The sequence below is a fragment of the Ostrinia nubilalis genome, chromosome 19 (genome assembly GCF_963855985.1).
Source record: "Ostrinia nubilalis chromosome 19, ilOstNubi1.1, whole genome shotgun sequence".
Classification (NCBI taxonomy): domain Eukaryota; kingdom Metazoa; phylum Arthropoda; class Insecta; order Lepidoptera; family Crambidae; genus Ostrinia; species Ostrinia nubilalis.
The window spans coordinates 4,358,145-4,384,810 of NC_087106.1; the positions used below are offsets into that span (position 1 = coordinate 4,358,145).

Genomic DNA, 26,666 nt, shown 5'->3' on the forward strand with positions numbered 1-26,666 from the left:
TTTTGAACTTATTGAGTGCGCGTTTTTTAGTTTAAGTCTCAAGCTAACAAATTATGCGCGCTTGTTGATAGTTTTCCAAAAATCGACAATGTTACAACTCACCTCGAACTTATCTTCGAACTCTTCCTATGTTCTTCTGATTAATTTTGTTGCGGGTCCAATGACAGTTAACTTTCCCCCGGGACCAACTTGACCTTCACTGGTTAGGTTTTTATTGGCGGTCAAGCTGTAGATCCTGGCTACACAGGAGTTGCAGCGGTGGGAATAGTCCCGTGTTTCAACTCACCTCCGTCTACCTACTTATACTCGAATCTTTTTTTTATGTGATTTTTTTTGATTTTATTTGATTTCATTACAGCAAGACGCGTGTATAAGTGCAATAACGAGTAGACAAGGCCAAAAAAGAAAGACTCCTAAAGATAATGTAAGACGGAGAGAAAAATTTCCGCAATCATAATTCAGAGCACCTTCACACTTTTAGAATCGCGAATGTAAGTGCGTAAATACGTTTGGGGAACTCGGTCATTTGTTATGGCTCTATACGAGTCTATACCTCAGTGGTTATACAGGTTGATTTTGTAAACGGTATCCAAATTTTTTTAAAAAGCTCTATAGAACAGTTTAACAACACTACTTTATATTAATTATTTTTAATAGTGGTATTTTTCGCAAAAAAAAAAATGAAAATCTAATTCGCGGGTGCCCATATCTCATAATATCATTATTATAAACCAAACAAGTCGAGTAGAGTGACATTGTTTGCGTGCTTAGAATAAAAGAAATACTAATTAGAATAAGGTAGAACTTACTCGTACTTAACAGAACTATCTAACGTTAACTAAGTAGTATAGAGAAAAATATGTTCCATTTGCTTCATACACTGTTTCGTTTAGATAAAGTTTAAAATACTGTGGCCGCCATCAGAAAAAGGTCCCTTTGACTCTATAGGTACTAGGTTTTTAAGTCCGCTAAGGTTTTTACAACACACATGATAGACGAAATAGGTACTCGTGTCATCGGATGTTATGGATATGTAGTTTCGGTTATGGATACGTTTACGGATATAGGGATAATATTATACCGGTTTCAGTTACGGTTACGGATATTTTTTTATTTCGGATATCCGAAAGTTTCGGTTACGGTTACGGATTTCTGTGCTTTAGAATGCAATTTGCAATAGTTGTCCAACACGGTTCATTCATGGCCGCACACTTTACATAGAATAAAAAGTAATTAAAAAATAAAAATTGATACTGGATGGCATTATAAAGATAAATCAGGCTGTTATGCCTTTACGTATAATGCTATACAAAAAGCAATTAAACTGCCTACATCCGAAACTATCCGAAACTTTTGAATCGGTTACGGTTACGGTTTCGGATATCTCTTTATTTCGGATATTCGAAAGTTTCGGTTACGGTTACGGATATCCATAACATCCCTGATCGTATCGTATTATTCGTATTTCGGATTTTCCCTTTTTACCCGATTGCACCGGAAGGAGGGCAAATGCAGTCAGACGCATCAAATACATATCACCATCAAAAGAACTAAGGAGCCATTGATGCCTCCGACTGCATTTGTAGGTTGTCTTGATTCTATCTTTTCAGTTCATTTTTACGCAGTCGGGTTTTTGTTTTTTATTGATAGTCTATAATAATTGTTCCTGTCAAGAATAAACCAGCATATCCTCCAAGTTATCTCCAAAATATAAAACAAGAAAGACTTAACCAAATAAATTGAATATCTAAAAATGCTTTCGTCCCAAAATAGCTTCCTTATTTTTATTCATTGTCTAAAATAAATTAGGTAAAACGGATTTTATCAATCGTTCCTTTCCGTAGCCTTTGGCCATTATTATAGCGTAGGCAACGAACCCTACGTTAAATAAATTTTGTGATGCAGAAAACGTTAACTTACTTTCATGATATTTTAAACGGGTTTTGCAACAAAACAAGATGGCCGTTTCAGACGCAGGTTCGTTTGTCTCGTAATTAATTCCTCTTTAATCCTTTAGCATAAGCAAGTGACTTTAATTTGTATGAAATTGTCTCGTTTGTTTGAATCTGGCCTTTGGTGTTAGGAGGGCCCTCAGGAAGCCCTTAGCCCGGAGATATTAGGTACGGAACGCTTGTAATAAATTAATATTGAGTTCTAATTACATAATTACAACAAAGTTCTTACCTCCGAGGATATTTACAACCATAATGTTAGGACAGAAAAACAAACGAATAAAGCTATCGCAAATTGCATGAAGTTTTTTTAAGCTACCAAAGAAAAACAATCGGTTGTTGCATTTTCGCTAACGTAAAAAAAGATTATTTTAAAGACGTTTTTGCAAAAAAACTGTCAAGAGATACTAGGTAAATAGAGTACCTACTAGAGTAGGCCATTTACTGACATGTTTCCTTATTAAATTATATTTTACAACTCAGTATAATACCTTAGGTATTGTACAATTAATGTGTGACAATATTCGGGTTTTTGTGGGATTGTTAACTAAACAAAATAGGTGTCTATGTATGTATGTAACAGTTCTCAACAATCATTCTGTACCCACAATCAATATCATTACCCAATACACAAAAACTAAACTAATCTATACCTTATCACAAGTTGTATTCTCTCAGGAACACTCAGACGTGGAGTGGAAGTTCGCCAGGACGCGCCTCTGGATGAGTTATTTCGAAGAGAGCGCGACGCTACCGCCGCCTTTCAACATCATGCCCACTCCCAAACTGCTGCTCAAGATGCTGGGGTTGAGGAAGAAGGATAAGCAGAGGAAGATGAAGACGCAGGTGGGAATTGAACCTTCTTCACTTCTAGATAGAGTGAAATTCGTCGCGTATATTTCAATTCGGTAGAAATACCTGCATTTTACAACCGAACGAGTTAACTGCGCAGCTGGTGGCCTTATTACTTTTCATAAACTATTCAAGAGCACAATATTTATTTAATAAGTGTGTAACTTATAGCCTTGTATCTACTTAAGCATGCTTAAGAGAGCGTGAAATCTTCGAAAAACTACTCAACATTTAGTTTTGTAATATTTCAATAGTGCTGGGATATGAACGCACGCAATACAAATTAAGTTTCTAGCACAAAAAGTGTTACTTACTTCTTTCTGATTGATTTAAGAAAACTTAGCAAATGCGTGTAGTGAGAAAATGTTTTGTATTATAAATCTTCGCCAACATAAGTCGATGGGAACTTTTCCACTATTGAATGCCAAAGTCACTAAAGCTGGCCAAACAATGGAACACAATGCTAGTGTTAATCAATATTATTCTCATAAGCTAAAGACTTGGTTCTATAATGGACTCTAGTCCCTAAATCTGTGCTAGTCCCTATTGTTAATGCCTCACAATTTACCATGCTTTGCCTCTATTTGAAGTTTCATGTAAAATAATAATATATCGTAGTTAGAATATAATATTGCAACCGAAATTTAGTCACAAAGTTTGACTCGCAAAAAGTTATTTGATTACTTTTATTGGGTCTAGTATTCCAAATTGTGCTAGATTTTTAAAGGTTGAATATTTTTGAGCAGCATACTTTGAATCAAATTATTATTGGCAACTACGTAAAAGTACTTTTAAAAGAAAATATATTATTTAATAATGCTGTTATTATGAAACAGCGGGGCACAGAGTTATTACGGGATAAATTAAAGTTTATCTTCATTATGGTCGTGAGTATCCAGATATTAAAAATGAGGTTTTACTAAACGATTGTACTTATTCCGAAGGAGGTGGATTGCTCCACGAGAATATTAATATTTTCTTAAAATTCATATTTGAGGGAATTGAGAGCTCCATATTGATATAATAGACGCAAACGTTTGTGTGGGTGTTTGTTAGAGGTTTACGCAAAAAGTAATGGACGGATTCTGATGAAACTTTACAATGATAGGTATTGCTTAATGCTTACATATCAAAATGGCAAAGAAGCTATAAATGTTTAGTTAGACTATTTTGAAATCGAAATCTACGACGACGAAGTCGCGGTCAAGAGCTAGTTTTATTAAAATAACATAGTATTTCAGGTATCTCCCTACAGTTCTTATGAAAGTTAAGAAACTGTAAAGGAATTAATTGTTTACATTGTTTTCTAAAGCAAAGAAAACTTTCTACCCACGTAGGACAAGAACCGAGGTCAAACACCGTAAAAGCAAAAGCCTTTTCCATAAATTCCTTGGAATGATTTCATCATTAGTAATGTTAAGTTCTTCTATCATTCAAGTTATCTGTACAATATCACATACCTATTTTATTGTATTGTAGCATAAATATTGCTACTACGAAATACTATGCAGCCTACTTCAGATTAATTCTATTACATAATTTACTCTGTTGGCTGGTAGAATAACCCTACGGCTACGTAATTAAGGCTGAGTTGCACCATTTTATTTTGACTTTAACAAACGTCAAAACTCTGTCAAACTCCATACAAAAAGCACCGGTTATTGTCAAAGTTACGGTCAAAGTAAGTTGGCGCCACTCAGCCTAAGCTTCGCTTTTCGTACCTTGATTCTGTGTTATTTTGGAAATTCAACGCTATCAATTTGCATACCTTGAAAAATGTATTTCTTTCTCTATCTTTTCCTAGGAGCAAAAAGAGAAAGAGATAGACGTCCGCTACACAGCAGTGATGCGGGCACTCGTGTGGAGATACGTCTCCGCCATGCACAGAAAGATGGACGACGAGCCTGTGACAGAAGACGATATCAACGAGCTGAAGGGAGACGTGTCAGCTCTGAGATACGAGCTGCTAGAAGTATTTGAGAAGAACGGCATGGATGTGTCGTTCACAGATCGAAAGGAGAAGGGTAAGTGGGAGTTGTATCCAGGAGATTTTCCTTTAGCCATTGAAAATACGTCTCAGCCTTGCACAGGAGAGTAGGCGATGAGCCTGTGACAGAAGGGTGACGTGTCAGCTCTGAGATACGAGCTGCTAGAAGTCTTCGGGAAGAACGGATCGAAAGGAAAAGGGTGAGAGTTGTATCCAGCAGATTTTTCTCTAGCCTTTGAAGATACGTCTCAGACTTGCACAGGAGGGTAGATGATGAGCCTGTGACAGAAGACGTTATTACCGAACTCTTGAAAGTCTTCGAGAAGAATGGCACGGACGTGTCGTTCACGGATCAAAAGGAGTAGGGTGGGATATTCATCCAACAGATTGTGCCTAGTAGGTATACGTTTCATCATCAGGCATTGGAAGATTGATGAAGAGTTGTTTTAATTAACAAGTGCCACCAATTTTACACGTAAAGGACGAAGCACATCTATCAACCCGGAAACGGATCGTATTCTTCCAACTCAAGGCGGTTAGTATTCTTTGTATGAAACTCCGTGTTACAACACACACTTTTCCGCACCGTAACGTAAACGCCCGGCGATACGGTGTCGATCCCTTTCCGGGTCGGTAAGTGTATCTTTAAATGTATGTATACAATTCTCAAACCAATTCTAACCAACAAATTCTCCCACCCTAGCTGTCCTGGGCAAACGCATGAAAGTATGGGAGCGTCGCCTTATGAAGAACTTCCAAGTAGCCCCTGTGGCGGGGGTAGATGAAGAAAGGCCTGCCGATGAAGACGGCCTGTCCAGGTTCAGGAGGATAGCCAAGATGGCCGTCGCCAACACCACTAACGCCAAGTGGGACCAGACACTGGCGCAGACTGGCATATCGTGAGTATTTAGATGAGTTCTTTTTCGTTCGTTTCAGCCAAATGACGTCCACTGCTGGACAATCCTCCCCCAAGAATTTCTACATTGACCGGTCCTGCGCTGCCCGCATCCGGGTGCTCCCCGTGTCCTTGAAAAGAGTCCATATAGAAAGTTTTGACACCTTTATCAATACTTCCAAAGCTCTACTTTTCTGTGAATCATTCTGGTCTTAAAAAGTCAATTAGTTTCAATCGTTTCAAATTAGTTTCAAACTTCCTGCCCCGTACAACCAAACTGTGGAATGGACTGTCGTCTGCGGTGTTTCCGGACGGATACGACCTGCAAGTTTTCAAGAGGAGAGCGTATCTTCACCTTAAAGGCCGGCAACGCACCTGTAACGCCCCTGGGTCTGCGGGTGTCTATGGGCGACGGTAATCACTTACCATCAGGTGATCCGTCTGCTCGTTTGCCTCCTGTCACATAAAAAAAATCGACAGGCCAAGTATCTCACTATGATCAAAATAGATTTTAAAACACTAAAAATGTCTGTAGTCTAAACATTTTTGACTGTCTCTTCGCAAAAATAAAACAACCACACTTTATAGTAGTCGTTTTAAAGCTAGTACGGATATAGTCTAGGAGATACAATGCCGTGAATATTTAATTTACATAAAATTATTGAGTTGAAATATTTTTATGCCATTAAATTTTACTAATCGGTGTATTATAGTCGTGTATTATTGTCATTAAATTATATAGACTAATACAGGGTGCTAAAATACTTTTGAACATTCTACTAGGAGTCAAATCGGCCGGTGCCGCACGCGCGAATCGTTCAAGAACCAGCAGAACTTACAGCGGGCTATGGAGGAGGCTAGAAAGCTGGTCTTGAGATCACCATTGCCAGGTAAAACAATTGATTTCAACTAATTAAGATTCATTCAATAAGTATAGTAGAAAGAAAAGACACAAAAGAAAAAAAATATATTACGATCCAACAAGCAAATGCTTCTGTTGACCTCATATTTTCACTTATTCTTCAAAGTACATAAGATTTTACATTACTCTGTAATAGATTTCACTGCAACACATTTTATAGTCCGAGATGAATTGTAATTTTTTTTCTAAGTTCTATAATTGAAAAATACTTGTTTTACTTTATTTTACTCGTATTAGGATCCCGAGGTGCATCTCCCATCGAGATGCCGCTAACTCCTGGCCACACTCTTCTGGAGCTCATCAAGGATATCTCCACGGAGGTTGGAGAGCCACTTCCTACATCACCTTCGCCCAAGTCTCCGTTACCAGGTACGTTTAGTGTAGACTTTGATTATAATGTTTTGTGTTAATGCACATTGCACAGTTTCTTGAGCACTGAAGAAAATATTATGCGCAGAAAAAAAATTGATTTTGTTGCGACATAGCAAAGTCAAGTTGTTATGTAAGTATGTCTTTTACAGCATCACATTTTGTCATTTATCAAAAGTATTTACCTATTAGTAGTTATAGGCTTTAACTTTGTAGAGATGAAAACTAATATAGGCACCCTGTCTCTTAGACTACAAGTCGGTGAGGGTTGGAGGGTCGGACTCGGGAGCAGTTGCGTATTATATCGTGCATGCTCCAATATTGTTATTCAATATTTATCGTGCAATTTCGGTGTATCTTTATTAACGAAGCTTGTTATAATTTTGTGTGGGATTTCCAATTTGTCTAAGCTGTGGCCGAATCTAAGTTTGAAACTGAAAACCAACGTACCTACATAATTAAAAATTAGTTTAACAAAATAAGTGTCGCTGTTTGTTCGTAATAATTTGGGTAGTTGATACGAATTTACGCCACAAGACACTTTATTGCATTCGTCTAATAAGCAATTTATTAATTACTCGTATTTATGAAAAAAGATAATTATGTTGATTGTTATTTAGGTTAGGTTGATTGTTAAAAGGGTGTATTTAGTTTTTTTTTGTCTGGGAGTTTACTTGGGTAACGTTTTCTACTACCTATACCTGAGATTTTGTGATGTGAATTATTTTTATGAGGTTGAGTTTAACGGTGTCGTAGTAGTAGATAAAATATGACTATGTATCACAGCTTTTATAGTAGGTATAGGTTTATTTTGACGTAGATTTATTACCTCACGTGTTGTTTATATTACATACAGCAACACTACTCTTGGATTTAGGGGTATTCGTCATTTCCCGAACTCGATATAGTCATTTTTAAACCCCTATGGGAAAAAAGGGGGCTATAAGTTTGACGTGTCTATGATACATCGTAACACCCAAATGGATGTACAAATTTTGATCTGCTTTTTGTTTGGCTCTAACAAGAGTGTTCATAGCTATGTTTTACGAAACGCGTCATGCTTTAACAGAGCGTCTCTAGGTATCTAATACCGTCGCCTCTAGTCTCTCTTTTTAATGCAGTTGTTTTAGTATACCTATGTCTTGTTGGATGTCCTAAATAATGAAATAAATTCGAGAGATTTTTACTTTATCTGGGGTCAGGATGTTTTAACTATTATTTAAAAAATGCCAAACGTTTCAAATGAAGCACGTTTGTGTTGTGGCGCAGGTGACAGTGGCATGGGCGCGCTCCTCACTGCTGCAGCCAGCGCGCGTTCACCGAGCCCAGCTCAGCTTCAGCAATCCGCAGCTCCTTCTAAGGTAACTTAGATATACAGTGTGAGTCACGTTAAAGTGTACATATAAATTACGGTAAAACTAAACCTATTTTTATCGACAAAAAAGAGGTCAAAAATTTTTTGAGATTTTTATAGATTTTTTTATAGAATTTTTTTTCTTCCATTTACTTATTGTAAAGAAAACGTAATAACTTTTAAACTAAGCTTTATATCCTGATAAAATAAAAACAGTAATAATGCTAAATAACAGGCGAAACTAAAAAAATACATAAAATACACAAAAAAGGCCAACAAATATTAAAAAAAGATATTTTTTGAAAAAAATCTGCTTTTAAATTCGTGTTTTTTTGGTTATTTGACAAATTTCTCCAAAAAATGCCCCTATAACAGGTGGTTTTTATTACTTTGTATTATTCTTTATTGTATTATCTTTGTAAATCCAAAAATCGCATGTCTCTATCCCTATCACAACATTTGCTATGATCGTTTGAACAAAGGCCTGCCACAACATTATTCTCCGCTACAGGTAGAGACAATTTTAATTTTAACTAAAATGCTTATTTTACTTCGAAATCTTTTGTTTTTATTTGAAATCTAACTTGTCTTTATCAAAATTACAAATCTAGAGCTATTTTCAGTTTCGTTGTTAACGAAGCGTTGAATGGCGCGCCCGGAGAGGCTTAGTTCAAACGATCATTGCAAACGTTGTGATAGGGATAGAGACATGCGATTTTTGGTTTTACGAAGGTAATACGATAGAGAATAATACAAAGTAATAAAAACCACCGGTTATAGGGGCATTTTTTGGAAAAAATATCAAACAACCAAAAAAACACGAATTTAAAAGCAGATTTTTTTCAAAAAGTATCATTTTTTATTATTTGTTGACCTGTTTTTTGTATTTTTATGTATTTTTTTAGTATCGCCTGTTATTTAGCATTATTACTGTTTTTATTTTATCAGGATATACCGCTTAGTTTAAAAGTTATTACGTTTTCTTTACAATAAGTAATTGGAAGAAAAAAAATTCTATAAAAAATTAAAAAAAAATCTCAAAAAATTTTTGACCTTTTATTTGTCGATAAAAATAGGTCTAGTTTCATCTATTTTCATATGTACACTTTAACGTGACTCACACTGTATAAAAGTTTTAGAAACTTGTTTTTCGTCGGTAAATGCTTTGCGCATACCCACAGGCCTATGGGGACAGTCAGCGGGTTATGTGGTACTCTCCCCGCCAACAAGGCGGGGCATACCCACTAAAACCCAACGATGTCCTCCGGGGCCATAGAAACGAAGCCGCGAGTTATTGTTCTAAAATTGGACATTCGTCGCGGCAGAATTTTAGGAACTGCATAAACTGCATACTGAGTTATTTTGTCTAGAGTGGCAGAAGACTATTTAATGCGATAGCCTTCTTTGAGAACGTTGCCTACACAGTTTACTCGACTTGTCTTGGAAACTCCAATATCTTGAGACATACTCCATACAATGAGTAGAGTGGAAAACATGCCATCATAAATTATAGGTACGTGTTTTTTCTAATGAGCAGCCTGCGTCTAAGGCCCCGACGCCCGTGCCGACCCCGCGCGGGCCGAGCCCCGTGCCCAGCCCGCGGTCCATCAGTCCGCAGCCTGAGGAGCAGCAACCAGGTTTGAGGATAAAAACTATTTATTTATATCTATCTACAGGGTGTTTGGTAAATGGGTATATGAGCCGACACTAGCCCATGTTAACATGGGCATATAAATGATATGGTGAAGTCAGAAATTTGATATCATCATTTTATTTTTTTAAATTTTCATACAAAATAAATTTTATAAATTCCGATTTGTATGAAAATTAAATTAATTAAAATGAAGATATCAATTTTCTGACTTCACCATACCATTTATATGCCCATGTTAACATGGGTTAGTGTCGGCTCATATACCCATTTACCTAACACCCTGTATATTATTTATGTATAATAAGTATGTATTTACAAAAAAAAAGTATTTAAGTATGTTTATATCCGTTGTCTAGTACCCATAGTACAAGCTTTGCTTAGTTTGGGACTAGAAGCGTAGTGTAAAATGTCCAAGGATATTATATTATATTATTATAATATCGGGGCGAACTTCGTACCGCCTAAAAAGTTTAGTCTATCCTTTTTGACACGTACCTAGTAAATACATGCTGTCGTTATTGTATGTTGTCGTATGTCGTTAATTCAAATCCCATTGCCATTGGACTATTTTGGCGAACCCACTCGTAACACAAGCTCAGTGTAAGAGACACGCGGCACCACTGGTGGGTTAATTTAACTTTGAAACACTTTTCATAACACTATTTTAACCCCTCAAGTGCCGCGAATCGAGATTAATAATTGGGGTTGATGGGTTAATACACATCTACAAGCCACTTTTTTAACAAAACCGTGGAAGTACTTATTGAATTTTATTTTGATTTAGAACCAAGTCCACTGAAGGCGAAGCGAGTGCCAGGAGAGTCATCACCTCCCAAAGTGATCAAGAGGAAGCCTCCAGTGCCACCAGCGCAGTCGGATGACCAAGTAAGTTCTTTATTATGCATGGTCCCTTGGTATGTGTATCTAATTAAAATAGTTAAAAGTCCTATTAAAAATAAATATAATCCAAATGTAGGTATGTTTCAATTTGAAGCAGTAAAACAAAAACAAATAATTTGCAGTGGTCCTTTAATATAAAATTAGGTAGGATCAGTAGAATAAAAAGTAGGACCACTGGTAGCACTTAGAAGCAATCGTGTTTTTGTCATACAGGGTGGAAACGATAAGTGAACTTGCTCGATTATTTCTAAACTATGCAAGATATGACTCTGTGTGACTGTACTAAATGTATGGAAGCCGGAAACATTGACATTTTGGATAGATAATTGCTGTGTCATAGCAGTGCCTCTTGCCCCCCGAGTATCCACGGAAGATGCTGAGTGGATACCGTTTCGATTCTAGTTTTGTTTTCTTTTTGATTTTGCTTTGTGTCGCTGAATAAAATATCCCATCAAAAACAATACTTGTCAAAAAAACCAAGTCTCGCAACTTAGTTGTTCTACGGTAAAAAGTTGTGAGATCCATGTAATACCAAGTCCAGGCCAGGAAATCTTTAACGTTTTACATAAATTATTGACTTGGCCATCGCACTAAATAATTTAATTTACACGTGTTTTCATGCGATGGCCAAGTCAATATATTTATGTAAAACGTTAAAGATTTCCTGGCCTGGACTTGGTATTACATGGATCTCACAACTTTTTACCGTAGAACAACTGAGTTGCGAGACTTGGTTTTTTTGACAAGTATTGTTTTTGATGGGATCTCATTTCTTTTTGTATTTTGTAGACAGCAGTTATGTATCTAGAAAACTGGACCGAAATTGAAAAATTTTACTCGACTTGGCGGTTGCACTACCGTGCCCCCAAATATCATTTCTTTTTGTATTTTGTAGACAGCAGTTATGTATCTAGAAAACTGGACCGAAATTGAAAAATTTTACTCGACTTGGCGGTTGCACTACCGTGCCCCCAAATATTTTAGTTTTTCCTTGATTCATACACCAAACACTACTTATATTCCAAATTTGAAGCTTCTAGGTCTGCTAGAAGTGCCTTAGAGTTTTGATGATCGGTGAGTCAGTGAGTCAGTGAGTCAGTGAGTCAGTCAGTGAGTGACAAAATTAAGTAACTTTGACCCGTTATAATTCTTAAACTACTGGTTCAAATTGAATGAAATTTTAAATATACCGTGTCTTTACAATGCCTGCATAGCTAATGAAAATTCAGCCTTCTAGTTTTATCCACAACGAAGTTACAGGCGGTCGAAAATGGCCTGAATTGCTTCGAGAAAAGGATGGTACGGCCGTGCCGCTTTTTTGCTCGACTTGGTGGGGGCACTGCCGTGCCCCCAGATTTCATTTTTTCATTTTGATAATATTGATACCATTTGATAGACCTCACGAAGCAGTTCAGGATAGTAACCAATATCTTGAATAGTTTAGAAATAGTCCAGTGTGATCACTTATCGTTTCCACCCTATATAACTGCCATAACCAGAAAATGGTGTCCATGTGCTTGCTTCTTCGTAGGCATCGGAGGCTCCTGCAGACAGCAAGCCGGCCGAAGACATCGCGGTGGCGCGGCCAGTGGCTCCCGAGATTAAGCCCGCGGAAGGCGCCATTCCGCCCCCGCCCCCGGCCAAGCCCAAGGTAACTTGGCCCATTGCTTGGCTTGGTTTTCTGTCGTATCTAAAGTACGGCCAACTAGCAGCGATACAAAAGGTCGATACGACTGTCGAGTTGACAATATATTCTGTCTCTTCCCATCTTGTGTATTTGTCGTAATGTCTCGTTCTCCTGCCAAAATATGTCAAAGTTTACATTTGGTATCGCTTCTCGTTGGCCGTACCTTAGGCCCAGTTTTTTGATTCTTAGTTAAAATAACTAATTGTTAAATTTTGCTACTAATGGTTAAATATTAACAAAATGTAAACAAATAGTTAAAAAATGTACTAAAAGTCAAGCTAACCATTGTTCGAGAAACATTTTTCTCTGATATTTAACCACTTGTCATTTGACATCTGTCAAATTTGACCATTGGTTATTTTAACTACGAATCAAAAAACCGGGCCTTAGATTGCAACCTGTGAAGGGTCTTTGTTCATACTCATAATTCATTTGGGTATAACATGTATGTAAAAACGAAAATATTATTAGGAAGCAGTTCACGAGAAAAACATTTTGGGGTCTCCTGAGATACTATCCAACAAACCTGTTACAGACCTGTTGAATAAATCCTAAGGCTGAGTTGCACCACCAAACTTTGACCGTAACTATAACCGGTGATTTTTATATGGAGTTTGACAGATTTTTGACGTTCGTTACAGTCAAAATAAGATAGTGCAACCCAGCCTAAATAATCTAAGGCTGGGTTGCACCATCTTACTTTAACTTTGACAAACGTCAAAAATCTGTCAAACTCCATATAAAAACACCGGTTATCGTTAAAGTTACGGTCAAAGTTAGGTGGTGCAACTCAGCCTAATTATGGTGATTGATTTAAATGGTTAATTTCATTTCGAGTTTGTTCTACTCGTAAATTGGAGTTAAAAGTCCATTATCATTAATTATAGACGTCAAAATAAGATTAGTAATTTTATTCCTTTGCCAACAAACACCCAAGGCAGTAAAAAAAATATGTCTTTCAAATGACCCAGGCGCCAGCAGCGCCTACAATGGAGGTGACCCCTAGCACGCCGCCGGTGCACGCGCCGCCGAAATCGCCCACGCCGCCGCCGCCGAAGTCACCCTCGCCTACGCCGCCGAAATCACCTTCGCCTACGCCGCCGAAACCGCCCACGCCTCCTAAGTCGCCGTCTCCCACGCCTAGAGTCGCCTCGCCGCAGCCTTCTATCTCTGCTGTAGCGGTGAGTCAACGCGTTTTATTCAGAGCGTTCCATAAAATGGAAATGAGTTTGATGGTATTGGAAGAGTGCCAGCTTTGTCCACCCTCGTATAAGATTGGATTGAAATACATTACTATCATACTACATTTACTAAAGAAATAGGTTTTTTAAAAGTAATTTTACTTTAAGATATTATTTTATGCCAATTCTGTTTGGAGTGTTGCAAGGGTCTTCTTTCGCCCCACTGTTTTAACAAGTAAAATTGTTGGCAAACATGTAAATTTTTTGACTTCCAATTATTATTCCCGGAATAGATTTTGTTTTGGGTCTACTAAGAACTTGCGAACAAGATTATTGCAATCAAATTCGTTAATTGACAGGTGTCCTGCAGGGGTAAATTTTGGCCTCTTACTACTTTTTTATACAGTTGCAATGTTGCAAATCAGACTTTGTATACAATAACTCCTAGATGTAAACTTTTGGAGAAACTTTTAGATAACCTATTAAATAATTATATTGTTGCTACAGCCTCCAGCGCCACCTTCGCCGCCCAAACGTCTCTCTTCCACGTCCAGCACGGAACAGCTGATTCCTCCTGCCTCGCCCGAGCCCCTGCGAGGAGCCAAGAAGCTGGATGACATCAAGACCATTAAGAGACAGCCCAAGACTGGCTGGCTCTAAACCACTGCCTACTAGTGCTTGTGCCTTTGTCAAACGCTTGACACGAATCCAAATGCGTGATAGCTTTCAGAATAACTAGCCACAGGTGGATGTGTACCAAATAAAGATTTAGTGACGTTTACTAGTCTTTTTGTAGGATCTCCAAGATTTGATAGCTGAAATTTCCATCTTCATTAATTTATTATAGGAGGTTTTTAAATGAAACGTATTACCTAAAGGACTAAAGGATTCCATCAAAACCTTAATGTTGTCCAAGACTTGTGGATTTACTTCTTTTATTACCACTGCCCACAATATTTATTATAATATTTAGGAATTGTTTGTCCCTTATCAACCGTCCATTTAGTCTCAGTAGATACTAACACACATTATATCGTATGTCGTAACTTATGGATTTGTTATTTATTTGTTCTTTGCGAATAATCTGCCGAAGTTTTGAAGAAGTTTGATTTTGAAATACTATTCTCATTGTTGCTTTGTGGAAGAAAAAATCTGGCATGGTTATTGTAAAACTAATTTGATGTAAAAATCCAAAACCTTTTTCACTTGTAGGTGACCCAATAAAATTAAAACGTAGCACGCATAAAATTTGAATGTCCAATAAAGTAACACGTCATAAAATTGTCGCGCGCCCCTCGATTCACCGTCGGTCAGGTGACAAACAAGCGAGCAGAGCGCGTAGTTTCAGAGCGTCAAATTCATGACTAATGTGAATGTCTGATAGACCCTCTCGTCGCTGGAACACGTGAAATTCGACTCTGAACCGATGGTTAGCGAATATACATAACGTTGTGCAGGACTCAGTCACAGAAATGTGTCTTATTAAAGAGGTTTTGAGTTAGAAAAGGGTCAAAAGTGACACCAAATGGTTCGTGTAATATTACACTCGGCGCTTTTCATATTGTAACTACTTAATCTCGTTTAATTTATTTGTGTAGTATAAGAACTACGCAATCGGCCGATAGTTGGTTCAGCGTCTTAATTAGTGTGAGGAATCGGCCGATACCAAATCGGTGTAATATGCGCTACGTTTTCATACTGATTAACAGCCTGACTAAACCAACTAAACTATCAACCGACAAAAACTCTGTATCTGCGAGGACTCAATGTAATTTTAACCAAAACGATCCGATTTTTTTTTGTATTATTCAAATCCTTTGAACTCAATAGGCTCTAATATATTCGTAGAACCATCTATTAGATTTGGGATGATAAAGTTTTCCAACTTTATATGCGCTGAATAGATCTTGATTGACCAAGTGTGGATTAAATTACTTAGGTATGATTTACTTGAAAAACTTCAGTTCCTTCACGCATACTAAGAGGGTAGATTTTCTGATAGTTTTCTTTAGATTTTCTGTGAGCTACTTACCAAGAAAAATATTTTTCAATAGCTCCAGCTACATCGCATATCTTTTCTAATTTATTTTAGTACTTAACTTTAAATTCGCTAAATGATGTCTACGAACTCTACAGAAGGTTTGCACAGTTGTATTTTTATTTATTGCTCTAATGTTACGTTATAATTATTTTTCTTAGACAAGTTACGTAATTGTAGTCTGAATTTGTATGCAAAACAAAATTAAAAAACCAAACCCCTACACATAGTCTATCTAATATTATGTAACGTTAAGAATATTTTTCAAGAATTATGGCAACAATTTGTTAGACAAGAATTTATCCTTACCTCTTCCCTGTAGTATCAAAGTTAACCATGCTCATACATTATTTCTCGTTGTCTTGTTAATTAATAACATGCCCTATTGATAAGCTTACCTTTATATTTTGTACCCAAATTGTAAAACAATTATTGTACTTGACAATAAATTACCTAACCATCGTACTGTGTGTTTTACTAAACCTGTGCTTATCTTGAAATTGCGCAATCACAAATTTTCTGTTCCCAAATTTTAATTGAAAAACTTTATCACATGACAAACCTAAGAGTGTAGGTATTTTTCCTTTAACAAGTTTAATCGTTAGCTATGTTCTTTGGTTGTTCTTGTCATTTATAAACTAACATAAATCCATACATCTAATTAAAAGTTGGTAACCATCTAAAGTTCCCGCGAACTCGTGGAATTATTTTGTTTCTGAGATAAAGTACGATTATTGCAATCCTTGGGAAATTGAGTAGAGCTTAAATAATTAATTAACACGTGTAGAATCTTTTCTGTATTAACTTGAGTATTTTATTACCTACATAAGTAAGTGTTAAGGTAATTCGGTTTAAAATGAAGTTAGGGGGCGTCCATAAATTACGTGAGACAATTTTGGCCATTTTTCAACCCCCCCGCCCCCCTTGGTGAGATTTGGTGAGATTTTGCCTGACCCCCTCCCCCACCCCCCTAATCTCACGTGATATTTAATAAAAATGCCTATTTTCAATGTCTATGCTTCGAGTCTATTAGATTTATATGAAAAAATCAGTAACCCAGTGTCGTACCACGCGCAGTGTAGGGTTCCGTAGTTGTCTGTCGTTACCACAATATATTTCAGAAGCAAGCAATTACTTCATCTAAAGTCACTGTTCATATTTTCTTCTAAGGAATTTTTACTGGTTAAGAAATTGTATAATATATGAGTCAAATGACTATTACTCTTAAACTAAGTAATGTATCTTAACCGTTATAGTTTTCCTTGAAAAAAATCATCCCCACTTTACATGCAGGGGAGGTACCCTAGAATATTTTTTTTTCTAAATTTTATTTTACCGTTTTGTCGGCATGATTAATATACATACATACCTTCACAAAATTACAGCTCCCCAGTGCTGTAATTTTGTGCCACACTTGTGCAGCACTTGGCCAATTTTTTACGCAACAGCGATGCCGATGACGTTTTTTTTTTTAATTTCGAATTTTCTCAATTTCGACATTTATTCTGCATCTTTAGTGTTCACAAATGCAGATGGAGGCATTTTTAGTTTAATTTGATTAGACGGTTTAGAATAAATTGTCATTATCATCACAAAAAAAATCATTTTTTTTTACTTCAATAACCCAATTTTCTGGCAATTTTACTCTAACTCTTGCGGGAAAAATTACGTGATATTTTCCGAGACCCCCCCTCTCTCCCACGTGAGATTTAGTGAGGTTTTCGTTGACCCCCTCCCCCCCCTAAAAGTCTCACGTAATTTATGGACGCCCCCTTATGGACATAAATATCTGAGAGTAAGTAGGTACCTAACCTGGGTAAAATGGGTTTATTGTCTTAAACTTGAACAATAAACAATAGATGATCAATAAAGTTAGTTACCTACATATAACATTTATCTTTCTGGAAACCAAAACAGATAAAAATAAAGTAGAAAAAAATCTTACAAAAAGAGAAAAGATACTACCTAATTATTTAAGCACGGTTCCTGAATTAAAAGATTTTGGGCTAGAGCGTGCTCATCTTTTAAATCAAGTATGAACTTTTCTATTAGGACCTATTTGACTTAGCACTTCTAAACATTGTATTGTGTATGGGCTCGGCGTAACTGAGTTTGATTTGGAAATTAATGCTTACCCCATTTAACTCCTTAGCTTCACTTATCTCCCAAAAGTTTTGTTTCTCCGGGATTGTTATTAATAGAATTGATATTTAGCCAAATTCGTGAGCATAAAGTTAAAAGAAAGGTTAAAGATAAAGTGAAAATATAATTACCTATTTGTAATAAAACCCCGCCTCAGGATATAACCTATACCGAGGTTGTAATTGTACATAAAAGGAAAATTTTGGGGTAAATAAGTAACAACCTTAGCATCCTTTGTCTTTTTTTTGTTTTCGGGTTTTTAAATGTCCTAATTAAAAGAATGTTGAACGCAAAACAAACGTTTTATTTAATAAAACTTACAAACTATTTTAACAAACTTTGTCTTAAAATATAAGTAATCTGCTTGGTGGACATTATAAAAATATAATTATCTCTAGTGTTGTGAGCTATCAATTTGATATAGCCATTTTTTGACTAGAAAAGTGTATCTACCCTAAACCTGTCAGATTTCTTTGCCGTTAAGTAATTATTAAAATCATCTTGTTTGTAAATTAATCTTTGGTAGGTTTCTCAAATTATTTTTCTAATTTAAATTTAAACAAACACAAACAAGTAGATTTCTTACGTTATTCACATTTAGGAGTTTTTTTTAATTCTTTTTGTTAACTAATTACCTACTTATGCAAAGTTTTCGCTGTTGCTACAATATTTTACTGCTTTATCAATGTGTAGTTAATAATTTATAGTTTTAAGTCACCTTCTATTACTTTTTGGTATACCGCGTGTTATTTTTAAATAGTGTCTTAACCCATTAGAGGTCACTGTACTCAAATGGGTACAGCTATATTTTTACGTGTCAATTGCAAATCTCACAAAATTAACATGGGTTGACTTGTTATTTTACGTCATTATGACACTATTAAAGTATATTGACAAAAATTACGCGGGTAGTGGGACTTTTTTTGATAAAAAGTATCATTTGAAGATGTGTCACTGAAACGTAGTGGAAGTAGGTGTTTAATTTTTAATTTTTTATAACAATTACTGCTCAAAAGTTGATTTTTTTATTTAATTACTTTAGAATACATATCAGAGTAAGTTATAAAGCACAATATAATATAATATTTACATCTCAAATAAAACTAGGGTCATGTAAAAGTTACTGTACTCGGTTGGGTACAATGACAACATGCGTAAGTAAAAAAACTGTATTTATTTTTTGCTTTTTTGTAACATTTTACAGCTCAAAAGAGCTAAAAGGGACTTGAAGAAATTATTGGAGCCATTTACAGGATAGTTATTGACGATGAATGTATTTTGGCTAATAATTGTACCACCTGATACAAGTACCTTGACTAAAAAAGACGATATGGCGGCCTGTTTCATACCATAAGACGTACTAAAGGGTATTTATGAACAGAGGGGATAGTGGAAGCAAAGGCAGTTTATAGGACGACAGCGATAATGAACCGCTGGCGTGAAAAAAAAGTCGATAGGTTCCCACAAATCCGCTCTGAATCCGCACCCAATCAAAAGTCGTAATTCTTCAATCGTGAAGTCTATGGTGATAAGTTTGCTATATTTTATGAAGAGCTGAAGGGCCTCAAACTTGCACAGTATTTGAAAAAAAAAAGTACTGACCATATTTTTATATCCAATAGATAACTACGACGCTTCACATTATCATTATGATATTTTTATTGGCTATAATCATATCAGTATTCAATCAACACAATACACTTGGGATTCCTATAAAACCCTATTTACGGGTTTTGGTACTATCTGAGTACCACAAGCTACCTCGAGAGACAGTGTATTGTACTTTACTGGTCACTAGATGAAGAGATATGCTAAGTGAACAAAGTAAATTCGCCCGGCTGTACACATAGTTGATAGTTTTCCTTCAAAATTGTGTTGGAAAATATCCCATAAAAACTGAAAAAGAGCTGGGGTAAGTTCTCTGTCATTCAACAGTGCGTTGGCAGTATAAGAAGTCCCTTAAAATATTTTTGGTTGAAAAGGCGCATTTTGAAAATTAGCATACTTAGGAGGTCATTGTACCCAATTGAGTACACCCCTGTAATTTCATGAAACTAACTTTTTTTCAGCATTTTCTTGTATCTTGTGTTTATTTGCTCTGATTTCAATATGAAACTAAAGAAAAATTTTAAAATATATTTGTACTTTGTGTTTGACCTCTAATGGGTTAAGCATCAACGAATTTTGCCCTAATCCTAGTTATTGCTATTACAAGGCATTTATTATCTCACTAATACGTCGATTTTGGTCTTTTGTACCCAAACTGTAGACCCAACAGAGTCAAAAGTTGGTTTTCATTATTTATTAGTGGTATCGATAAAAACACCTTCATCGATGATTATGATATTGGTTCTTACTATCACATTATTGGCTGTATGTCTATCACTAAGTATTTCAAACCCCTTACCATCTCATACTCTTTTGGAATCTTCACTAAACATTATGGCTTTCAAAAGTAACTTATGGTCTTTCAATGACTACTACTAGTCCTACTTAAAACAATGAACGCAGATATTTTTTCCTTTTCATCAAACTGACTGATACCACTAATTTAAACACAATCTAAAGCCACCCAGAAACCATTTTGCCAGTGACTTTTGACTTCCCCTTATCACTGATAGCCATGGACGGCGTAGGCGACGGACTAGGGGACACCCTGGAAGACCCCAACGAAGACATAGGTCTAGTTGTCGAGGTCTCTGGTCGGGGAGATCTAGATCTGGATTCTTGCCGAGAACTCGATTCTGGCTGAGGTGACTTTGATTCTGGGATCGGAGACCGTGATTCTGGGATAGGTGACCTAGATTCTGGCATTGGAGACTTAGATAGGGTGGACCTAGATGCTGGCCTGGATATGGCTTGCTGGATGGGGATTGGTGGGGCTGGACTTTCGGGAGGTGGTGGGGTCATTATGACTGGTGGAGGAGTCATCATTTGCTTGTACTGAGAGTCTAAAGCAGACGCTGAGAGGATCTGTTCGGATTTAATACTAGGCGTTGGAGTTATAGGTTTTTGAAGTTTGGTATCTTCATCTTGGGTCATGCAGAGAGTCCTGGTGGGAGATTCTGGCTCTTCTATCTGGATGATGTGGTGTTTGGTGTCGAATTGCGCTGGGGGCGTTAGACGTCTGTCGCTGATGGGGTCGAACTCTGGTGTCCTGGGCTCTGAAGGTTCTTGAGAGGAAGATTTGAGTGGTCTGGTTATTTCGGAGCATCCTTCGGAATCTGAAAGGAACGGTATTTGACAATAAGTACCTACCTACCTATTTGTTATTAAAAAAATACAGTTAATTGTCGCCATATTACCTTTAGACTCGATATCAGCTTCTACAGTCATTTCATGTTCTTTCAATACCTCGTCGTCAGATGTTTCTGGAATTGGAGTTCTGGTACGGAATGATTTACCTGAGGACAAATCAAAAATTATGATACTACTTAGAATATTTTGAATCGATGACCCTTTGACAGAGTTTTTCATTATTGTAATTTGTAATTAATTGAGCAACTAGAGCAGAAAATATTTATTCTTTCAGACTGCCTTTTACATTTTAACACCTGGGATTTTCCACAAATAATAGAATATAGAATCAGCCATTGAAAGTCAAATAAAATTAGCCCCTTTAAACAAAATAATTGACAATTGCTTAGTAGTTAGCATCCCATTAGTTTGTGATTCGTACGTTAGCGAGTTGTGCCAACAAGTATGCACGGATAATTGGATCTGCGGTAACAGCCCTGATTTGACACATTCAAGTCTTCACGAGGGGTGGGTTATTTACCCACTGGTATTGAAGCCTTCATTTGTTTATATATTATTTCTTGAATGAATTGTAATTTATGAGAAGGCGTACAAAAAATAATGCTTAAAAACGATTACTTTTTCTAGATTATTATAGGCTAAACGGGTTAAATTCACACATAAAAGTCAATAATATTAAAAAGTTTCTATCATTTATGAAAGAGTAACAAACATCCAGACATCCAGACTTCATACTTTTCACGCTTAAACCACTGAACTAAAATTACTATGTACATAACAACAACAACAGGGTATTTTATAAAGGTTTTTGATATCACATTAAAAATCGGCGAAAACATCTCCCGATAAGCTCGCGATAAAAATCTTAATCTGACAGACCACGGGGGTTTTGCTAGTTACTACTTAAAACTTACGTATATTCTTGCTCTGCCTCTTCGAGTCAACCCTCTTGGGGGTCTCAAAGACCTCGTCCTCCAGGCTGAACTCCTCGACGGAGCCCTTCTGCTTCTGCTCCTCGCGCAGCGCGAAATCCGACTTGATCTTGGTGCGCATGAACTTGGCGTATGCCACCCTGGTGCATGGTGTCACGTCTGAGAGCTTCGGGTTGTATTCTGAAATTTTAGAAAGGAAAATGCAGCGTGGGACGTCTTCACAAGGTGGACCAACGACCTGATAAAGGTAGCAGGAAGGCGCTGGATGCATCGGATGATGATGATGATGATGAATTAAAAAGTTGTTCTTTTGCAGTGCGATGGGACCGCGTGTCTATTGATTTGTCGTTTAAATCATAAGACGTCCTGCTGGACAAAGGCCTCCCCCAAGGATTGGCACAAGGACTGGCCTAATTCACGTATTTTGACAGTCAAGATCTCGCTGACGTTCAGAAGTCGTCCCATTGAAAAACAGTTGTAAATCCGTATTCACAAGGGTCATTTTGATAGAACAATTACTCGATAGGATCGCAACTCAGTGTTTTGTTGTCGTTGAAGTTTTGTTACGTGAATACGCTATCCGCATCAAGGTGCTTCCCGAACTAAAGAGTGAGAAGCAATGTTCTGCCCATTAAGTTTCTGCAGGCTATATCGGTTACTTTATAGTTCTCCTTTGGATCTCCTCATTTTCTATTTAATCACGTAGGAAAACAGCATAGCTCGCGTGCTGGGGTCACGTGTCTATTACTAGCGCGCATAAGTTAAAAAAGCGCTTTATAAAAGCCTGTTTTGACTTCTAGAACTTTCTTACCGAGCAGCTTCTGAGGGTCGATGGTCCTCGCGCTGACGTTCTCTAAGATGTGTGCCCGGAGGGACTGGCGGCTGCGTCTGACCTCCGCTTCAGAGGTTCTTCCGATAGGGTCGCGTCGGACGGTGTTCGTGCGCACCATTGCGTTCCAGTCGCGTTTTTTGCTACGATTAAAAATTATCGATTGAATTAATGTAATGGCATAGTTATGACAACATTATCAACCCATAAAGAGTGAGAGTGTTTCTATTCTACTCTGTCAGAACCACACGGCTCAACCAATAAAATTATACACCAAACTTTGCCTAGTGATTATCACAAACTTTATCTCTACCAAAAGCCATAATTAGCATAAAATCTAAAAGCAAATCTCATTCCCAACACTGCCAGAGCCAGACCAGACCAGGTAATCAATTTAGCCTGGATTCAGACGACTAGCATGGGTGATAAACTAATAACTGATAGTGTGGTCCCCGTCGACCGCTGACCTATCATGGTAAATTCTCTCCTCCTGACACAAGCATTAATAAGGGACTAATCTACCACTGATTTTTACCTCGTGAACTCAACTGACTTGATTGATTTAAAAAAATTGAATTTTACGGTAAAACATACTCAGTTTTCATCATCAAGATCAATGTCACCGTCGTGGACGTTCACTATTGGTACACCCGTATTGAGTATCATTTTACAGAGTGGCTTTTAAGTGACCCATATGAAAACAAAATGCATGGTACGTGTTATCATAGGGGTCACTTAAAAATTAGGGATTGATGGTGAAAATGGACATTACTATTTTAAATTTATTTACCAATTAGAAGATTTATTAATGTTTTATACCTGTCAGTGCTGCCTCTCCTGACTATAGCTTTGGCGATCTGGCTGAACACGTCCTTGGGCTTGCTCTCCTTGGAGATGACGTCCTTGATGATGCCCTCCACGATGCCGATCTGGAAGTCCTTGAGGATCCTCCTCTCCATCACCTTGCCTTTCTTGCCAGCGACTATTTATTGTAAACATTGTAAATTAATACAGTTTCTAAAGAGTTTCAAAGTGGTAAGTAGTACCTAGTATTAATATGAGTAGCCATTGCTGGAAAAGAGGAATTTAGTATTGCAGAGGCAATGTTTCCATCATATTTAAATTTGCTTTAGCTTAAATGGTTAGGGTAAAAAATAACTTTTGACTATCAAGCTATTTTTCGAATCTAAAAATAGCAGTAACTTAGGCTGGCAAGTTTCAGATTTTTGGGTCATCGATGTGATTTTGTTAAATTTCATGATGCTAAATTAATTTGTTACTCAGGATGGGAGGGGAAGATGGATAGGTGATAGGGCCTTTATCTATCCAACTTCTGTTCAGTACCTATGGCTATACTATTACAGAGAAGACTATAGAATACCACATTTAAATTTAGTACATTTCAGTTAAGATTTATGTGACGTGTCGTGACTCTTCCTCTTTTTTCATTTTGTCCATACCAATTGTTTTGTAAGCTAAAAGTCCTTACCAGTGGAATCCTGCATCTTCAGCCTTGGCGTCTTCATCCCATTGTTATGGAGGATGTCTATCAGCTCGAAGCGCAGCGTTGAGATGTCCTGTCTGATCTCCATGACGTCATCCTCCGTCACTCCGACCTCGTCACGTGCCCTCTGTTCCGCGGTGACGTATCTCCTGACTAGTACTCTCATGACTGCCTCGTGCTGTTGCCTGGCTTTTTCTCGGGATTTGTTCTGGATAAAGTTTTTTTTGGTGAATAGTTAATTAGTTGCTTCAGCAGTAATATCATTAACTCCGGTATTTTAACCCTATAGATGTTTACAGAGTAAGCCAAGTGAGGAGTAGGTACTCCATAGGTTTCATCATCACTTACGACAATCTCATCTATACTTATAATAAATCTGTAGAGAGGTCAATTCTGTACATGAAATATATTTTCAAAATAACTATCAGGGGGTGATAAGTGATCGATACTGATGCCAAAAATGCAATCAGTAAAATTTTTGTCTGTCTGTCTGTCTGTCTGTCTGTCTGTCTGTCTGTCTGTATGTTCCTTATAGAAACAAAAACTACTCGACAGATTTTAACGAAACTTAGTGCAATTATTCTTCATACTCCTGGGCAGGTTATAGGATACTTAGGAATTCCCACGGGAACGGGCATTAGCGGGAAAATCCTTTTGTATGAAAAATCTAAACCGCTTAAGTTAGACGCTTGAAATTTGGCAAGCAGATACCTTAGTAAATTTAAAGCTTAGTTACAACAGGATATTGCAAAATTCTCACGGGAATGGGAGTTAGCGGGAAACAACATTTGTATGAAAAAATCTAAACCGCGTAAGTTAGACGCTTAAAATTTGGCATGCAGGTACCTTAGTAAACTTAAAGCTTAGTTGCAACAGGATATTGCAAAATTCCCACGGGAACTGGAATTAGCGGGAAATTCCTTTTGTATGACTGACTCACTGACATACCCACGCACAGCCTAAACGGCTAAACGTAGGCACTTGAAATTTATAAGGGACGTAGCTTAGGTACCGTAGAGGTGCACTAAGAAAGGAATTCCCGAAATTCCCACAGGAACAGGAATTACCGGGAAAATCCTTTTGTATGAAAATCTAAACCGCTTAAGTTAGACGCTTGAAATTTGGCATGCAGGTCCCTTAGTAAACTTAAAGCTTAGTTACAACAGGATATTGCGAAATTCCAACGGGAACGGGAGTTAGCGGGAAAAAACATTTGTATGAAAAAATCTAAACCGCGTAAGATAGATGAAGGGGGTAAAACGGGATCCACGCGTACGAAGTCGCGGGCGGCCGCTAGTTATACCTAAATCAATCTTAAATCATATTGTCTTAAAGAAATACCATAATCCTGCTCAAATTTATTTTGACTCCGTAATTTTAACACATTTTGTTTGTCGGCCCAATTGACCCATGAGACGTGTATATGACTCAAAAAGGCTGAAACTACTCGTTCCCAAACGGTAAAAAGAAGATTTTAATATTACTACTTACAATTAGTATGAAATGAAATGGTACAACGTCGTGAGTAGTATGCATTGGTAACTTACTATTATAGACCCTCGTTCCCTATTCCCGCAGCAGTGCTTGATCCAGCACACGAGATGCTTGGGGGTGGGGATGATGTTGAAGGGTGGGGGAACTGTGTCACCATCCTCGAAGTACGACATCCAGAGGTTGCTGCGGGCGAATTTCCATTCCATGTCCGAACGTTCCTACACAAAAACGTAATTGTATTGTAAAACCTGGATGGTCTTGGTTCAATCCTAAAAAAATAGGTAGTAAGTATATTGAATTGGTCACATTTTAAAAGACGAAAAATAAATTTATTCTACACCACTAAATTTTTATCACCGGAAAAAAAAATCTGGGTAATGAGTTATTGATACTGATCCTATTTATGCAAAAAAAAAAGTTAAATAAAGCTACTCAAAATTTCATCCCAAAATTGGTAATATTTGGACACACGCGTCGCTAGCACTATTTACGCTCAACGCAAGGCCGCCCGTTACTATGGAGAGAGATGCGACGTTGCCGGCCCGACGCTTCCTAAAGGCGGCGGTGTACGTTTGTTGTGCGGCGGCCATTATCACCCGCGAGCCACGAGCGAGAGGGCGCGGCGGCGCGGGGCCGCGGCCCGCGCCGCCCCACGGTGGGCTGATATTAGAGCTTCATAGACTTAGCGTCGCTCAAAAATCAAGTGCCTAATTTTG

At 37.4% G+C, this 26,666-nt stretch overlaps 2 protein-coding genes across 4 annotated transcripts in view; one reads left to right on the forward strand and one right to left on the reverse strand.

Annotated features, from left to right (window-relative positions):
- LOC135081387 (transient-receptor-potential-like protein) overlaps nucleotides 1-16,256 on the forward strand; it is a 43,131-nt gene extending 26,875 nt beyond the window's left edge. The window contains exons 14-24 of the mRNA XM_063976107.1: nucleotides 2,631-2,798; nucleotides 4,609-4,828; nucleotides 5,495-5,690; nucleotides 6,470-6,576; nucleotides 6,846-6,977; nucleotides 8,247-8,338; nucleotides 9,869-9,968; nucleotides 10,770-10,870; nucleotides 12,417-12,608; nucleotides 13,544-13,753; nucleotides 14,261-16,256. Of these exons, the coding sequence (XP_063832177.1) occupies nucleotides 2,631-2,798; nucleotides 4,609-4,828; nucleotides 5,495-5,690; nucleotides 6,470-6,576; nucleotides 6,846-6,977; nucleotides 8,247-8,338; nucleotides 9,869-9,968; nucleotides 10,770-10,870; nucleotides 12,417-12,608; nucleotides 13,544-13,753; nucleotides 14,261-14,413 (1,671 nt within the window). The 3' untranslated portion in view covers nucleotides 14,414-16,256. The remainder of the gene's footprint in view (nucleotides 1-2,630; nucleotides 2,799-4,608; nucleotides 4,829-5,494; nucleotides 5,691-6,469; nucleotides 6,577-6,845; nucleotides 6,978-8,246; nucleotides 8,339-9,868; nucleotides 9,969-10,769; nucleotides 10,871-12,416; nucleotides 12,609-13,543; nucleotides 13,754-14,260) is intronic.
- A 3,946-nt stretch (nucleotides 16,257-20,202) lies between these two features.
- The window catches only part of LOC135081080 (transient receptor potential protein), a 60,450-nt gene continuing 53,986 nt past the window's right edge, over nucleotides 20,203-26,666 (reverse strand). For all 3 annotated transcript variants that reach the window (XM_063975808.1, XM_063975807.1, XM_063975805.1), the window contains 7 exons: nucleotides 26,004-26,168; nucleotides 24,442-24,664; nucleotides 23,772-23,934; nucleotides 22,935-23,095; nucleotides 22,106-22,303; nucleotides 21,239-21,337; nucleotides 20,203-21,157 (listed from right to left, as the gene is read on the reverse strand). In XM_063975808.1, the coding sequence (XP_063831878.1) occupies nucleotides 20,496-21,157; nucleotides 21,239-21,337; nucleotides 22,106-22,303; nucleotides 22,935-23,095; nucleotides 23,772-23,934; nucleotides 24,442-24,664; nucleotides 26,004-26,168 (1,671 nt within the window). In that variant the 3' untranslated portion in view covers nucleotides 20,203-20,495. The remainder of the gene's footprint in view (nucleotides 21,158-21,238; nucleotides 21,338-22,105; nucleotides 22,304-22,934; nucleotides 23,096-23,771; nucleotides 23,935-24,441; nucleotides 24,665-26,003; nucleotides 26,169-26,666) is intronic.